Genomic DNA, 17,298 nt, shown 5'->3' on the forward strand with positions numbered 1-17,298 from the left:
CAGGACAGGTGTTTGGGACTGGGCGAGGCGACGTCCCTCTATGCCAGCCTGCCTAGGAAAGCGATTATAAGGATGCGCTCAATACAACATGGCTGCCAGAACCAGCCCAACGGAACGACCCGGCCAACGGTTAAGATCCGGGCCCGATCATGCGAAGGAACGAAGAGGCTCGGCGAGGACTGGGTAAGATGATGGATAGCCGATAGCGCAGCGTCGTGTGGCTGGCAGGGCAAGGCTCAGCTCAGCTCAGCACCGACGCCAGCGATGGCAGGGCAGAGCAGTGCTGTGCAGTGCTGTGCAGAGCGCGTAGCAGAAGAAACTCTGGCGAGACTGAGGCTCACGATGGAGTCTGGCGTCTGGAGAGGGGCGCGAAGAGTGCGGGACTGGGGGGGAAAAAGCTGAATGAGTCGACTCGACGATGGCCTCGAAGCTGAAAAGCTGGAGCTTGCCCAAAGCACAGACGCCCTGCGTGAGCAAAGCAGAACAGAGCAGGGCAAGGCAGGTTTTTCGAGGCTTCGACCGTAGCCGTTTGTCGGGCCGGGCTGGGCGCTGGTGAATGCAGCAGTCGACCGTACTTTTTTTCTCTTTTTTTTTTCTGTCCCTTTTTTTTCTGGATGGTGATGGGACGACAAGATGGCGCGGGCACAGTGGGCGATCAGATGGAGATTGGGCGTTGCAGAAGAAGGATTGACAGTGGAGGACCCCCATGGAACATTTGCCCCATGCCCCAAGCCCACGCCATGGAACCATGGGGTCATGGATTTACTGGCACTAGCATGCTGGGCAGGCCTAGCACATGCACTCCAGCGCTGCACTGTAATTGCTAAATGCACCTACAAGCGCTATTTGGGAGCCTGAGCCAGTGAGCGCGAGGCGGGCGGGCCTTTGCAAGCGATGCGGCGGCTGGACCCCTGATTGGGTGCACGAGAAAGGCTGGACGGGGGGGGGGGGAACGAGGAATTGATGGAAGCTGGAGACAGACAGGCGAAAAGAGGGCTGAAGTTTGAGTGCTTCGTGTACGGAGGACATGGATGCCGCTTCTGTTGGAGATGCCTCACTTGGTTCACTTACTTGCAATACTGCAGAGGAAAACCATTACTCGCATAATATCTCATCCACCATACGGAGCATCGTACTCGTGCCCTGACCTCGCGGAGTTTTATTTCCCGTCTGCTGTACCGGGCATTAACCGCGCAACCGTCTTGTGGAGGCTGGGCTGGATGTCGCTCCCAGCTCGACGCTCTCTCGGCGGAATGCACCTTGCAGAGCGGGTACGGTTTTGTCCAGACGCGGGAGCCGTAAAAGCCTAACTGACGGAAGCAAAGGGAGCCGATGCGCGTACAATAACGAACGGCTGATGACCCTTGGCCGTCGACTTGGGGGGAAGCTTCCGCAGGATTGCACGCCAGCCGTCGAGGGCATTAATAATTCATACAAGTAATGTTGTCGTGCTCCGTGTGCTAGTGCTATTCGATGCACGCACGCAGTCTGCAGTCTGCCTCGCCTCGCATTGCAGCGGCGTCTCGCCAACAGAGGCATCGGTTCTTGCTTGTGCAAGTATGTATTACGGGACAGTCGGTTCGAGTCCCATGTTCGTGACCCATGCCCATCTGCCATGGGAGGGAGGGATACCCTAGCATGGACCTACCATTCACGACCCTTGCCCAGCCCGTCATGTTGCACAGCATACTCCCACGTAGGTACGAGCCGTTATGCCAGCCCCAGAAACGCCCGCCTCAAGCCATGCCGTCGTCTCATAGGTCTGCCGGCTCGCTGAAGGGCCTGTTGAAGATAAGTCAGGTATCCAATGCGAGCATGTCAAAAAGAAGGTTGATGCCGGACTCACATGCCAAGCCCATTGCACCCCTTCGCACGCCATCCTCAGTACAACTCTGCGTACTTGTAGTGCATTGTCCTCAGCCTTGCTATGTCACCCTCATCGGCTGGCGCGGCCTAACCCGCCCGCTGTGGAGTTTAGACTTCCCTTGCAAGCCGCAGATTCAAGGGAGGAAAAAAAAGAAAGTAGAGAGAAAAATTGAGTGGCTGCAGCCCGGTGTAGTCTGTGTTGCAGCGGGCCCGACTGAAAGCTTATCGGGCAATAGCCACAAGTAAGACACACAAACCCCCAAATGCGAAAATGCTAAGGCCATGGGGGTAGTCGAGGTACAAGTGCAGTGTTGGTGGCACCTTGATCGATCTCGCGATGCTCCGGTGCTTGGGCCAGTAAAACGGCCAGAGTGCGGAGCAGCATCCCACCGGCCAAATAAAGGCCGAATACAAGCACATGTACGCAGCGGGTCGCCACACGAGCACGTCCCAAGCATCCAAGGTCCAAACAGGCCGTCGGTACCGGTCCAAGGCGGAAGACGCCGAGATCAACGTTTTCCGAGGACAAACCTCCGTTTCGCATGGATCGTCGCCTTGATCAGGGAGGTCTAAGTCAAGGAAGGATGCCGCGTGGACAGACGTTAGCTCTGTCTAACGACCCGGCACAAAGCCGTTGGGGGCGTTAGCAAGTGCGGGGGTTAGCGGTCGAGAATCATGAAGCCACACGCCTCCCATAGGCCAGAAGACGGCACCAAGTGGTAGCAGCTTGATTGTTGTTGGAGCAATACCCGTGCCGCAGCCATGGAGCAGGGCAGGGATCTGCTGAGCCCACGCCAGCTGAATGGCAGATGCATCAATCGAAGCACCTTGAGCGTGTGTCTGCAGGTCTGCAGGTTCTCGGTCAGCATTAGTGACTCCTCACATGCCGTGTCCAGACAGGCCGTGTTCTAGGCTAGTGTGAGATTAATTCAATCGAGCTCGCGCAGAGGATACTTGACTTACAGGACTCTGTACATGTAATTAATTTGCCTCTTTTCTACCAGCGGCAGTAATAAGAGGGACTGTGAATGTCATGCTTTTCTCAAGTCCTGCAAGACACAGAGATCGGATCTCGCTTTGTCGGGCCGAATGCTCCCGATCCATAGAACGGGGGCACAATGGGGAAGCTGCACCTCCACTCGCTGGTGGCATTGGCATTTGACAAATTTCACCACAACTTGCATCTCATGTTTCAATCTTCCGTTGATTGGTACTCTCGTATAAAGATAAGCAAACATTCCGCATTTGTGCTGTACATGCAGTCTAGACAGACGTTCTGGGTGATTCACCCGACGCCAGCCACAGGTCTTGATATCCAGGCAGCAGGCAGAGACATCCGGCCTCCACTGTTACCACAAAATCGAATGCCGCTTTCTAATAGGGGCCAAGACCTTTTTAATCCACAAAAGATGTGACCATGGAGCAAGGGTACATGATGAGGTGGTCTTTTTATTGGCCTACCTCCATTGTTACCACCCCAAGAGGCTCGCCATTTTGCCTAATCATGTACTCGACCTCGATATTGCCTTTTGAATATTCCGGTAACATGAAGATGGAGTACGGAATACTCACAAATAGATAATAACACCGCAACAGGCATAGTACAGTGGTGAATGCGTGCTTTGGGGCCCTCTGTTTCTCCCCAAGGAGAATCACATCGCAGATTGCGGCACCTTGCCAGCTCACAATCTCTGCTCAAGTTCACACAAACCAGTGGCCGGACAAGAGGCTACAAGAAGAGAGCCGGATTCTGCCTGTCTGTACCTGACCTCGATGATGATCTTTTCCCCTCTCTTCAGGCCCCCGCTGCATGTTGATCCCACTACGACCCCCTTTCAAGTCTTGCCAAGGGGGAAGGGTGGTATTTTCCCAATAAGCTTCGCATATCTAATACTTGGCTTGCGAGTTTAATTAGACATGCCGTGGGATCCTCTCTTGGTCAGCCATAGAGATGGTCATTCTCCGACATGTGAGATTGGGGGCGACAGATATACATAATCGTCGATATTTGACAGCGGGGGCTTGTTGTGCGTCTCGTTGAATTGCCGTCCTAAATCTAACACTCCTTGAACTTGATCACCAACTCTGCGGATGTTCAATAATCGGCATCTGAACCACTGGCGGTCGCGCATGGCTAACCTTGGTGACAAATACCCAAGCCGTGCCGTCCAACTTGCAAGGGAGAGGATCTACTACACTTCCTAAGGATGACGCCTTCTACACTATGACTATATTATCAGGTGGCTCAGCTCCCGGAGCCATAATGAAACATCGTACGCCACCGGCACGGATCTCAGCCGTCGGATTTGCTGCTGTGAACCTCGAGAACCGCCACCAAATCCTTTACAGGACCAACGAATTCTTCGGGAACGTTACGACAACTGTCATCACCGTGCTGGTCTCCTACAAAGTAGACCGAATGATCATCATATCCTATCAGCTGGCCCCCTCCAAGAACTACGCCCCTTCCTGCACATCGTCAGCATACGGAGGACTCCGGGACGGTAGTTACTGAGACTGAACTGCATCCTATCGAGACGGCGTCCGAGTGAGGGTGGGTGGTCATTCTCTCCGACTACGAAATACCAACTCCCGCCTTTCTGGTAACCTGACAGGCCGGCTAAGTAACCCTCCCCGGCATCCAAAGTGCTCAGCTCTGCAGCTATGGTGCCAGCCTTACCCCTGCCTACGCCACAGAACTGCAGCTGAACTATGCTCCGGGACCGAAGATTGCCCAATGCACTCGCCTGACCCTGAAGACGATGAATTTTGCTGTCCCAAACACTGACGATGAGGAAGCTGTACACTGTGACGACGAATCCCATCAGCCCCCAATCCAGCCAGCGAGACGAACTATGGTATATTATTGTGTGTATTCGATATGTTCTCCCAGAGTATGACCCTCTCTCCATCGCCGGAGCGGCAATGACACTATGCTAGATTATCAACATGTTGGATGAAAAACAACTCGCAGGAGCCGCCTGACATCAACCGATGTTTCTTCACTGCTTGGTCCCATAACGCTGGAATTCATCCCGGCTTCCTCTTAGAGTTCCTCCATTCGTCCGATTCTGATTAGATGAGAGCGGCCAGGAGACTTGCCTCTTTGGATATATGCAAGCTTTGACCACAAACGAAACCAGCATGCTCCAAGTACCTACGAGTAATAAATACGGAGTACAAAAGGCAGATATTCCCCGTACTGTGCGCGGCCCGGCGGAGTTTTGGCAGCACGGACAAGAACTAGGTCCGATCCCCCACGCCGAAACGCCCCGCATAGTGCTCACGACACAGTGTGTGTGAACGGAGATAGGGATTACAAGCCACGGCCGGTTGGGGAGAGATATGGCATCATCACCTAGCCCGCCTGATTGGGAACCTGTCACCTTTGCTTTCAGCTTCGGCACTGCACAAAGTTTGCTGTTCAACATACGGAACACAGGAAAAAAATGGCTCATCTGACAACGCTTCCAAACGAGATCCTTCACAACATTCTTCAATGGCTGGCGCCGAGAGACCTCGGGTCACTACCCCGCGTCTGTAAGGCACTTCACAGCTTCGTGAAAGGGAACCAGAAGTTGTGTGAGGATATTTATATGCACCATTTTGTGAGTGTATTCACGAATCTGATATCTCAGTTTGATGTATTGGAAGCTCGAGCTGACCATGGGATCCAGGATGCGCCTCCGGATGATGAAAGACTTGACTGGGAGACGGAGCTGCATGACGTCGTCAGGTTGGAGATTATATGTCACCGTGACAAGGTTGAAGATAAGGTGACTATTGATGTTCTTGATTCACCAACCTGTGAAAACGACCATGCGCTGATCAATCATACACAATACAGGAGAATGAGCTGAGGTTTGTATACAAGGTCGTGAACAGGCTACTGAAGCATGCCTCCTCCGCAGGCCATGCCTTGGAGACATCCGACACCCAGTATGCGTCCCGGAATGCAGACTTTCTCAAGGCTGTATTTGAGGATGAGACCACCCGTGAAGCCTTTCTTCAGAAGTCATCTCTATTTGAGAGGGTCTATAGATCTCAGCACCACCAGTTACCGTCTGTGCGCATGGATAACGAGCAAAGGCAACAGAGCGCCAAGCTACACTGCTTATACGGCAAGCCAATTCTCAAGACTGGAAGATTGCGGTCAGCAAGGACGTACCCTTATGCCTGCTCCAAAGTCTACGATATTCGGCAGTACACCACCAGGAGTCGATGGGGACCCTTCACGTCAAACGGGGACGACAAAGTGGATTGGGAAAAGGTGGAGGCGATTCTTATTGTACTGGGAAGCAATATTTACACCAAGAAGCTCACGCGGCTCTTTAGCGATGTTTGGGACAGCCCTTTCTCTGGGTCGTGGAAGGGCAGTTTCATATCCGCCCCCAATCCCGATATATCATCCCTGGATGCCATGGATCCATATGGTGTGACCGGCACTTGGTATAGGGTATGTCATCCTAGATTCGATTGTGATGTGACCTGAGGCCAGTAGCTAACTTTGTTCGCAGATTGTATGCTTCCTTGACTACAACGACTTCTTTAGCTACAACTTCACCAACCCCGAACGAGACCAATCCCCTCTTCACACACTCGATGTTGGGGAAGCGACTCGTTTAATCATCATGAGAATCCACGTTACCAAAATCGAACAAGCCGGACCTGACTCGGAGTTCTCCCCAGATCTGCCAATCGTGCACTATGAGGGCGTCTCTCGCCCGCTTGACGATTCATGGGATGATAATGCGTCCTCCGATCTCCGAGGTATGTATCTTGATCGTCGAGATTGTTTTGTTGATAAGCGTTGCTGAAGCTAAAGACTTTTCTTCGAAAGGCACCGTTGGCTTGACCAAGGAGGGCGAGGTGCGGTGGACGTCTGTATCCATCTTCCAGGGACATGAGAGATGGAAGAGCGAAGGCGTTCAAATAGGCGGCGTTCGCTCTGGAAAAGGAGTACTGGGAAACTGGTTCGATAGGTATGCATTTCCTGTTCTACATATCACTCCTCTTCCTAGACAACCCAATTTACTCTTGTAACTAACGTTTCTGTAGGGACTACGACCCTCACGGCCCCTGTGGGCCATCGGCTTTCTGGAAGGCCAGTGACTCAGAGACGGCACACGGTACGCACGCCGTTCTTCCCAGAAATTTCCTTCTGTGGAGTGCACTGATCCAGATGGAAGACTCTGATGACCCTGAGGGTGATATGGAGTACACTGTGGAGAATGAAGAGGAAGAGGATGATGACGACTCTGGGTCTGAGCCGGTAATGAATGAGCTGCCAGCGTTGCTCATGGATGCGGAAATAGAGATTATTCAGATTTCTCATCACATCGAAGAGACTGGCGAAGAGACAGAACAGAACTAGGGGGCTTGGAATGTTTTTCCTGCTGGCTTATACGAGTTGCAAGATATGGTTATCGGATACGGTTACAGAAGGTAGCTATGATTTAAATATATATTTTACAATATAAGAAAGATACAATACAGCTACGAGTTACATGCTACAACTGCCTTGGGCATTGGGATTTCTGGTCCCCAGGCTCCATCAATAGCCGTGATATCTTACACATCGTCGATCAAGTCGATAGTGGCCTCAACTTGGAATGTTTGTCATCGCTTTTTGTCTATCGTCGATTTCGTCAACAGAAGCAATGTAGTCTGTAGTAGGAAGAGGTGTCACAGATTCCATAGTTGATGATGCTTTTTATTGATTCGACAAAGCATCATCATATCCCTTATTCTGTGGAGTTGTGGATGAGAGATTCCTCGATCAATCTAGATTTTCGATGATGTTGGCGGTATTCGTGGGTGAGGTTGGTAATTGTTCTGTCGCTGGGGGCTCTAGACTTAAATTCGCCAAATATTGATGCTCGTCAACATGTCGTATATTGGCCAGCTTCCGCAGCCGCTTATACATCTTTAATATCGCTTATAATTATTTGGTGATTAATTTCCTTTATTGGTGTAAGAAAAATAGGCGCTTGTATAAGTGAGATATGCTCATCTTGTTCTTATAACGTCATCGTCGCCTTGTGATTCTAATATTCTTCTACAATCGACATAGAATGGTAATACTGACAAATCTTTCATTAAGATGTATGTTAGACAATTGAGGTTGTAAGGGAGGGATGGTTGGGCGATTGTTGTATTGGGGAGGCGTGTTTAGTATTTTGCACAATTGGTGGATGATAGAAGAAGAGCAATCATACTACCAATCATACTACTCAATCATCAACACGCGATGTAAACAGACATTGGTGCTATCTCATCATTCTCAATCAATCTATTAAACAGCGTGGAAAGAAGCGACAATCGTCGGCCGCAAATGGAACTTGGGACCCAAACTTTCAGCCTCCGGCTCCTTCGACATCGCATCATTTTTCTGCTTCTCTTCCCATTACATATGGTGACGATTTTTATAGTGATCTTCAAAGGCTTGGGCATTGATTCCAATAAATCCCGGGCATTCACTGCCTACTACAAGGCATGATTTCGTGGTTTCCAATGTTGAGATGGGTATCGACCAATCAATCTCCGAATAAACAAGGTGTGCGACGAGTTGTTGATAGCGGCTCTTCCTTACCCGCTCTTCAAGTACTCCCAATTTCAATTCTTCATACTCTTGGAGTTCAGCCACTTTGATTATCATTAATTGGCATACGATTGATCAATCATTAGAAGACGAGGGTGAGACAAACATGAAGGTGAAGTGATGCGGCGCTCAACATATACAGGAAGTGGTGGGGGCTTGGGAGCAGCCGGTGGTGGAATCACTGTGTCGCATATGCTCATATCGACGTAAAAAAACGTGAAGTCCGTAATCGTCGAGCATGGATCGATTAATTTAGCAGACATGTTGATTGAAGGAAATCTGCGCTCGTTGAACATGGAAGAATAACTGCCTTCAACCGATAATGGAGGAATTATTGTGGTTGAAGAAAAAAACGCAGCACTTCATCCGTTCCTGCCTCATTATTCTGTTGAATATGATGCCTTGGGAATCAGGTACCGATTTTCAGTTCACTTGATCATTAGGCAAGTACATACAGTGTTTACAGTTGGGAGGCAGCTGCTAGGCTTATGTATCTCTGCGCGTTTATTTCTTCTTCACGCATTGATGTTTTCCCTTCCGTCATTGTTGTCTTCACTTCTATCGCCTAATCACTCGGCAACAGCAATCATGGAGCAATAACTATCAATCCCTCCATATACTGGAGGCAATTGAGGGAAAAGATTTACGGGCAATGTTAATTACTCGGCCATTTTGTTACGATGACACAACAAGTCATATTCCAAAAGCGTTTCGCGGCAACATTCCCAACCGCTTCGGTCCTTCAAGTTCTCACGAAGATGTTTGACACTACGACCAATATCTGCACCAGAGGCCGTTCGACCCGGGTTCACCACCTACGACAAGCAGATGGAACTATTCCCATCAACGCCAAGGAAGAAGGATGGCTCCTTCAGCAAAACAGACACTGGTCTTATGTTGGCTTTCCTCGAAAACGGGGATTTATTGATGGTGAGCGAATCATCCCTGATTGGTTTCTATACATGTCGGAGTTCAGTCCTACTATAGTGATTGTGCCGTCCAATATTCTAATCATTGGAGCCCCCTACCGATCTTTCATTGAAAAGTTATCCGATGCTCAACCAAGATGTTCTCTGCTGTCTGTTGAGCCCAACGATGATACAATTGTCGATTATCATATATATGTCTTTTGGAGAAATGTGCAACAAAAGGCCGAAGTTTTTCAAGATTAGGAATGCCAGAAGAGCGACTTCAACTTCTTTGCAGCCCTTCAATGGAGAGCTATCTATCATCGACCATTTCTGCAATTACCCTCTCTGCAAGAAGAGTGTTGGAGGACTTCAAAAGAGACGTAGACTCACTCACTCACTCACTCACCAACTATGTCAATTACCTCAAGCAACACTGGAATGGCCTAAGCCGGGATCAAAATGTATATATCTTTGGCTATATACACATCAAAACGATGACCCAAGCTTCAACGGCAATATATATTGGCCAGAGTCGACTCCATGTTTGGGTAAGACAAGCCGAGCATGGGACAGAAACATTCCTTTCAACAAAGTGGCATTACAATACAGCGAAACGACCTACAAAAGAGATCAGTTTGCTGGCTGCCTCATTCCTGAGGGCAGGTCCAGTGTGAGAGAGAAACGCCGCTTTGGCGTCTCACTTGTTTGAGGATCCTAATGGCAGGGGATCCTATTCCGATTTGTTGAACCCAAACTGGAGTGTGCTAGACCACCTCAGTCCATCCGCACACAGCGCGTACCTGTGTCATCAATCCCAGCACATGCAATACGCCTGAGACGTGGGAGCAATGACAAATGCCTGAGGATTCAACTTGACTTTAGATGCCGAAGGGTTTATTATGGTGGCTGGAGCCTCTCCCATGACGAGAGAAAGACTGATGGAGCCTCATCAGCCCGTTCTTCATGGAGATGAAGGGGAAGAACAGATGAATTTGATGCTCCGTCAAGTTATGCTGCCCGAATTCGCGCAATGGTTCCACTCATCGTATGGCCCCCAAAGAGGCAATCAACATACCCCTCACTATCCTAGGTATGGCTGAACAGACAATGGTCTCGCTGTTTAATTCTTATGCCATCATCCTATATGGAGGCAACGGAGATAGCTCAGCAACTTGGTCCATCAACCATCACACTCATGCATTTATGGCAGAAATTGCTCTAGAGACAAGAAAGATTTCGAACTATCCTAGAATCGACCTTATGAGGTGTAATGTCGAATCTCCCATACTTTCCAAAAGACGAGTGGCGACAATTCGTTCCTTCCGGGTTAATCACAGACCAAGTCAACGGTTTATGACAATTTATTGTTCCGCTGTCTTTATTCATTGTTAGAGTTCAAGCGGCTGCCATGGAATACGCAGGATGACATACCATGACGAATCAGGCATTGAACGATGTCTATATTTTTCAGTTCCAAAAAGCATCTTTGAAAAGCTTCAAATTCCCCACCAAACTAGGTTTGAACCAGGGAAAAGGTCGACTTTTGTGATGACTGCAATGGTGCGCTCCCTGGCCGTGTCATGCTGGAGATTTGTCAAAGTTCTCAAAGGGGCCAATCGTCGAGCATCCAATATATGGGATATCATAGGCTTTCCATCTTCCATTATTTCAAAATCGAAATAACAAGGAGAAGATGAATATCTAAGACTCGCGAGAGGACAAGAGCCTAGTCACCAGCTTCGCTTCGCCTAGGCTGGCATGTGCTACGCAACCGAGGACCCAAAGAAGCAGAGGTGGCCTTTGATCAGAGAGACGTCGAAGAGAAAAGTTTCTCAAGACAGGAGCATGGCCTACCTTGCTTCTGGGCATCCGAGGAGTGGATAGCCTTCAGAAAAGTTTGGGCGCAGCTCTGCTCAAGCAAATCAGGAGCAGCGCCGAGCCTTGATACCGGATAATTTGGGAACCAAATACATGGCTATCAATTCCTATTCTTAGATTCTTAGGGCAATTTGCACGAGGTGCTTTTGAAAATGATCGCAAAGTCGCGTTAGCTGTTTTGTTTGGATGCGATGACTATGATCCAGAGGCTGAAGCAAATTAAATGTAGGGAGTGGCTATTCAGCACCCCAAGTTGGCTACCTATGCAGCATCCTGTGTCTCAAATTTAAAGCTATCCGTGTAGTAAGTAGTGATGACAGTAGATGCCAGAAGAATAAATTAATAGTAGCAGAATGTATCGATAGTAGCAGAAAGCAGCAATAGTAGCAGAGAGTAGCAGTAAGTAGCGATAGTAGCAGAAAGTAGCGATAGTAGCAGAAAGTAGCGATAGTAGCAGGTAGGTAGGTACTTAAGGAATGGACTGTATCTACTTCATTAATAGGTACCTTCTTGTGTTATTATGGTTACTCCTCTCCAGGCCACTGTGGGGGCCCGAGGGTCGGTGGTCGTATTGAATGAGATTCGAGAGGGATCGCTACTCATGTTGGCTAAGGTCTGGGAGCACCCCAGTGAAATAGATAGGTAGTAAATAGAATATCTTTCCTCTACGTCTGATTACGACGCTTTAACTTTGCGTAGTTGTAGGGATATTCGATTTCATCCAAATGCTGTCTCGCGAACTCGAACTGGTCGTCAGATAGGGGTGCGTACTTGATTATTGGGTGTATATGAGATCCTCGCCAGAGGGCTTTCAGCGTGTCGACGGACCATTGCCGAATCTGGTCCAGGGTATAGTTCCCATCCTTGAACAGCGTCGATAAAGTGCCGTCACCGTTTACCCACAGTTTCAGGGGGATGAGGTAGCCAACCTGGGGTGCTGAATAGGTAGCCCTTGCCTCTATATACAGGGCCACCACTTGGGTTATTTTGTGCCAACTGACATCTTGGAGATATTCTATAGCTATCACCCGTTGAAATGTTTCTATTGCAACTAGGCGACCACCAGCTCGGAACGTAGATACTCCTCCAGCTTGTCCGGCCGGGACAGGACATGCACCTTCATGGTGGCCACAGCATTGGGGTCCGTCATATTTGCTTCGCGGAGGGTGTTCAGCAGATGGGAGAATGTAGTTATTGCTCCTCCCTGCTCTGTTGCTCCAGTCAGTCCTTTTTCATCACTATCGCATACCAGATTTCAGTCACATTGCTTGCTTACTTCTTGCAGTTAAGCTCGGTGCCTTCGGTAATATAGTCTGTTTTCTCCCTTGCCTGCGTCTTTCGTTTGTGATCCCACCGTAATCCCTCACAGTATTAAGTAATCCACAGGTTCGAATTCATCGCCAGCACCTTCAACAATACTTCGAAGGCGAATGAGGCGATTGGTGCCATAAATACTGGCCAGCATAACGAAATGCGCTCGACAATACGGGTTTCTTTGTGTCACCAGATACTTCCACAACTTGTTGTTGCTGGGGGTGTTTTGATTGCTTGGACTTGTGAGAAAATCCGATTTGTCAATCATCCGAAGATAGATTGCTTGTTCTTCTGGCGTCATTAATACGGCTTGTCGATGATAGTAATCGACAGCCATAACGGCGGTCGCATACTGGTCGTGCGCCTCGTTGATTTGGATGTCGTCGACATTCAACTCCAATGGTCTTGTTGGGGATCACGTAACCAACTCTTCCACTGCCAGTTATCTCTTCCTCCCTCTGCGCCTTGCCTAGCTCAACTGCAAAAGCAGGCAATGTGACTGTGTATATGAAGAGTGTGATGATCAAGATAAAACCCAGCTCAGTGCCTTTGGCTCTCTAGTTTGTTTTCTCTCCTTGCCCTCGTCGTATTCTTGCGATCCCACCGTGATCCCTCACAGGTCTCGGGTGTGGATACTCGTTAGCCATGGCGTCGGTAGATGGTCCTGGAAAGGGGGGAGGGGGGGAAAGTCAGAATGGTGTCAATGAATGAAAGATGTGGTTTCGGGTGGCTATTATTACCTTTGGGGATGAAATGTTGAGAAAGAGATGAGAGATTGTTGATAGAATGTGGTTGAATCTCTAGATGTTGATTGATGGTGAAGAGAAAGGAAGAGAAAAGAAAAGGTGGAAAGAGAGAGAAGCTTTATGGTGAATTCTTTCTACAGCAGCCTCAGGCATCAAATCTGCAACTGCATAACAATAGGCATGTATTGACAGTTATTCACATAGGTACGCAGCTGTGAATGGGGTCTTGACGGGTCCATCACTAAGCTACTGCTTGGATTCTACAAACGCACTCCCTCCTTACAGAAGAAAAAAAAAAGACAAGAAAAGGCAAGAAAAGACAAGAAAGAAAAAGAAAAAAATTTTATGGCGGTATACAATTGATACTTTATTAACGGGAAGATCTTGAGTGAGTCTATATTATATTATAATACCGTAGTAGTCCTGCTCTTTCACAATTTGGAAGGCTCCGGGTCAACATTCGCCTTGTTGTGCTCACAAATACAAAGGAGCTCGCCGTCACTTTTCCTCCTCATTGTCCCTCGTAAAGCACACAACCTCTTTCCAACTTGCAGGATCTCGCACTCCATAAGCACCTCCATGCCGGCGGGAACGGGGCGCATGTACGTGGTGTTGAGGGTACGGCTGACGCCCATGGTCTGCCAGAAGCCGGGCTTGCTGACGAGCACGAGGGCCATGGAGGTGCAGAAATCAAGTAGCGAGGCTGAGCATCCCCCATGTAAGTTGCCGAAGCCGTTGGTATGTTTGTTGTCGACGGTGAAGGAAAAGGTCACCTTGGGGTGAGGTAGAGAGGAGCTCGCATCTACCACCTTGAGGTTGGGCATGAGGCTGCTCATCCACCGCTCACCCTCTTCGCCATCTTTCCGAGAAAAGTGGTTCAACCAAGCCTCAATTTTACCAATGTCGGTATCTTCGTGAGGAATTTCGTTGTTGCTCATATTGAATGATAGGTGGTTTGAGATGTAAGAGTATCTGATGAGATGAGATGAGATGGGACGCGGCGCTGGCTTAGATGCGTGCAGAGATTCTAAATTTGACTCGATCTAACTAGCATGCAGATAGTACCGGATGCCTAGGAGTGTCACAATGTTTATTTGGTGCCAATTTGATTGCCAATTGCGCAAATGCGACTGAGTCGGTGGTGGTTGATGTCTGGTGAAGTGGACGTGATTTAGTGAGAGCGAGAAGGGAAAGTGTCGGATTGGGCAGGGGAATGAATGAACCTCGGTTTGGATCTCACTAGCGCAGGAGCTTGTATTTATTAGCGCCGAATTTGGCCTCTCATGATCTCTTAGCCGCGTGTAAGACTTGAACAGCGAATGGTACCGTAGCATTTGTGCCGATGAGACGAAGAAATCAATCTTGGATAAAGCTCTGATATTAGATGGAGGTAACAACTAGAGTATCCATCATTTAACAGACCTCCAGAGTCTTGGATAAACCGGTAGTGCATAGGTAAGTAGATATTCATGAGTGTGGATGTACCGCATCATGTGAAGAGACGATGGAATTGGTATGCTCTGGCAATGTCTCCTCATGTATTCAAGCAAAGAACCATCCTTAACATACCACGGTACTTCAAATTACATCAATCAATATTCTATTCCATAAAGTCCATCTACTTCCATCGCTCGCACCAAATCATCGTTTCCGGGGAATCTGGGGCAGATGGCGGCATTTACCGAGGCTCTTCACATGGCTTGAGCGTCATAGGCTTAGTGCGTGGACCGCGCCATGCCGAAATGCAGATGTACCTCTTGGGTATTCCTCCTAGCATCTTCACCTCATCATCGCCAATCCACTGTACTGTATCGACACTTGCTTCTCCCCCAATCTCCGCAACGTTTTCGCTTTTTCTTTATTCTTGCGAGTTCATACACCGAAGACGGCATCCATCGACGGCGGCGGCATCAGATTGACACTGCAACTGGCAGCGGCAAAGCAGCAGCAGCAGCATCAGCAGCTTAGCAAGCCGCCGCCATGGAGTTCATCACGGCCCTCAGGGGCACCTTCGACGGCCAGAAGCCCTCGCTTTTCGAGGTTCTCTCCGAGCAGCAGCTCAACAGCCTGCTACCGCCGACGCTGCGATACCTCCTGACCGTCGCCACGCACCGCCATCCGCGATACCTGCTCCGAATCCTCAACTCCTTCGACGAGCTCTACGCGCTGCTGATGCTGGCCGTCGAGCGCCACTACCTGCGCACCCGAGGCGGCTCCTTTACAGAGAACTTTTACGGCCTGAAACGCGAAAAGGCGCTTCACGGCGAGATCCCGAGGGCGAGCCTTGCCGCGCCGCACTTGGTCCGCGAGACGCTCAAGCTCACCACCAGGGATGTGTGGCAGAACTTGGCCGTGCTGGTCGGCGTGCCGTATCTCAAGCGGAAGCTGGACGAGTCGTACGAGATCAACGCTCCCCGAGCGCTGCTGGGCGCGGCATACACGCGGATGCCCGAGAATCCGACTATGCGCGATCGATTCATGCACTACTACAGGTGGTTTCTGCGCAACATTTATCCGCATGTCAACGCGGCCTACTGCTTTGCCATGCTTGCATTTAACCTTGCCTACCTGTTCGATCGTACCAAATACCATAACCCGCTGATGTGGCTCATCGGCACAAGGATACGGAGGATGACTATGGCCGACTACCAGGCCATTGACAAGCTCTCCGAGTCGGCGAGCAACGGTGCCAAGCCCGGCCCGCGGTCTCTGCTGTCGACGCCCAAGGAGCTGGCGTCTAGGGCCATGTCCAGCCTCTCTCTGTTGCTGCCCATGAGTATTTTCGCACTCAAGTTCCTCGAGTGGTGGTACCAGTCAGACTTTGCGAAGCAGCTGTCGCGAAAGGCAGCTGAGAGCATCGAGTTGCCTCCCCCCATTGTGTCTGGCAAGGGTTCTTTTGGCCAGAAAAAGAAGGATGATAAGTCTGAGGAAGAGGAATCAAAAGACCTGGCCATTACGGAGAAGGAGGCGCCGATTGCAACACCGTCCATGCTCCCCATCTTCGTCGTTCGTTTTCCCGAGGACTCGTCCCTATGTCCCATTTGCGAGGGTGAAATTGTCACCCCGACGGTTTGCCAGACGGGTGTTGTCTACTGCTATACGTGCATACACCGATGGATCGAGGGCATGCACCCCAAGCAGGAGGAATTCATGGAAGACCGCGACGGCAAGTGGGAGAGCGGCCAGGGGCGATGCGCTGTTACTGGGAAACGCGTGCTCGGCGGCACAGAAGGCCTGAGAAGGATCATTGTATAAAGGAGCACATTAATAATAGAGGCAAGGTCAGGGATGATACCTGGGGGTATCTTATATGTACAAGAGATGGATATTATAACATGGCAAGCAGAGTTTAATTCGGCATGTACGATAAGGAACATGTACATCAAAGATCTAAGCAAGCGGGAAGCAAATGTAGATGGATATGGGCAAAAATTCGATGCATATCATGGGGCGTTACTTGGGCGAAATACCCGACTTGAATAGGTTTACTAAATACGTGTTTGTTTCAATTAAACCTTTTCATTGGCACGCGTCAAAAGTCTGGGCATTACGCGACAGATGACCATTGTCGTGTCTCCGTGAATTGAAAGTCTCACCTTGTGGAATGATTCTCGTGTGCGTTGCCCGCAGCACCATTCTTCTGTGTCTTGGACTGCTCGGCAACGAGGCATCCAGGAATTGGCCACTGTCCAATTCCGCTCTAGACAATGCAGAGACAAGATAGTCTCCCGGGGAAACAATGCAATTCACTGCCACGATGCCTGTCGGGTGTCCGGATTGAGCATGGCTATAGTGTGTCTCACTTATTTATGGAGTTGGGAGCCATGCGGTGATGGACGAGAGGCGACATTCCAGGGCGTGAGTGCGGCTTCTTTGGGAGATATTCGTGTATATAATGTGTGAATGCCTTTTTCTCTTCTTAAAAATGGCTTCTATCCTTTCCCCTTTTATTTGTTCACGACAAGCTGTCTTCAACAAAGCT

At 49.5% G+C, this 17,298-nt stretch overlaps 6 protein-coding genes across 6 annotated transcripts; 4 read left to right on the forward strand and 2 right to left on the reverse strand.

The window, feature by feature from the left end:
• Positions 1-4,060: 4,060 nt before the first annotated feature.
• TRIVIDRAFT_8486 (uncharacterized protein) lies at positions 4,061-4,312 on the forward strand (the record flags this gene model as incomplete). The annotated part of the gene is made up of 1 exon (XM_014100858.1): positions 4,061-4,312. A coding segment is annotated over one exon (252 nt), but the record flags the coding sequence as incomplete, so codon positions are not given.
• Positions 4,313-5,318: 1,006 nt separating this feature from the next.
• Positions 5,319-7,093, forward strand: TRIVIDRAFT_124418 (uncharacterized protein; the record flags this gene model as incomplete). Its single annotated transcript, XM_014100973.1, has 6 exons — positions 5,319-5,474; positions 5,544-5,654; positions 5,717-6,322; positions 6,384-6,636; positions 6,707-6,848; positions 6,925-7,093. Coding segments are annotated over 6 exons (1,437 nt in total), but the record flags the coding sequence as incomplete, so codon positions are not given.
• Positions 7,094-9,147: 2,054 nt separating this feature from the next.
• TRIVIDRAFT_221508 (uncharacterized protein) lies at positions 9,148-9,639 on the forward strand (the record flags this gene model as incomplete). The annotated part of the gene is made up of 1 exon (XM_014100974.1): positions 9,148-9,639. The coding sequence occupies one exon, from the start codon at positions 9,148-9,150 to the stop codon at positions 9,637-9,639; it is 492 nt and encodes a 163-aa protein (XP_013956449.1).
• Positions 9,640-11,921: 2,282 nt separating this feature from the next.
• Positions 11,922-12,907, reverse strand: TRIVIDRAFT_221509 (uncharacterized protein; the record flags this gene model as incomplete). Its single annotated transcript, XM_014100975.1, has 3 exons — positions 11,922-12,465; positions 12,533-12,585; positions 12,641-12,907. The coding sequence occupies 3 exons, from the start codon at positions 12,905-12,907 to the stop codon at positions 11,922-11,924; spliced, it is 864 nt and encodes a 287-aa protein (XP_013956450.1).
• An 840-nt stretch (positions 12,908-13,747) lies between these two features.
• TRIVIDRAFT_28107 (uncharacterized protein) lies at positions 13,748-14,152 on the reverse strand (the record flags this gene model as incomplete). The annotated part of the gene is made up of 1 exon (XM_014100976.1): positions 13,748-14,152. The coding sequence occupies one exon, from the start codon at positions 14,150-14,152 to the stop codon at positions 13,748-13,750; it is 405 nt and encodes a 134-aa protein (XP_013956451.1).
• A 1,144-nt stretch (positions 14,153-15,296) lies between these two features.
• On the forward strand, positions 15,297-16,571 carry TRIVIDRAFT_60901 (uncharacterized protein; the record flags this gene model as incomplete). Its single annotated transcript, XM_014100977.1, has 1 exon — positions 15,297-16,571. One exon carries the CDS (start codon positions 15,297-15,299, stop codon positions 16,569-16,571), a length of 1,275 nt encoding a protein of 424 aa, XP_013956452.1.
• Positions 16,572-17,298: the final 727 nt, after the last annotated feature.

The sequence above is a fragment of the Trichoderma virens genome (genome assembly GCF_000170995.1).
Source record: "Trichoderma virens Gv29-8 chromosome Unknown TRIVIscaffold_6, whole genome shotgun sequence".
NCBI lineage: Eukaryota > Fungi > Ascomycota > Sordariomycetes > Hypocreales > Hypocreaceae > Trichoderma > Trichoderma virens.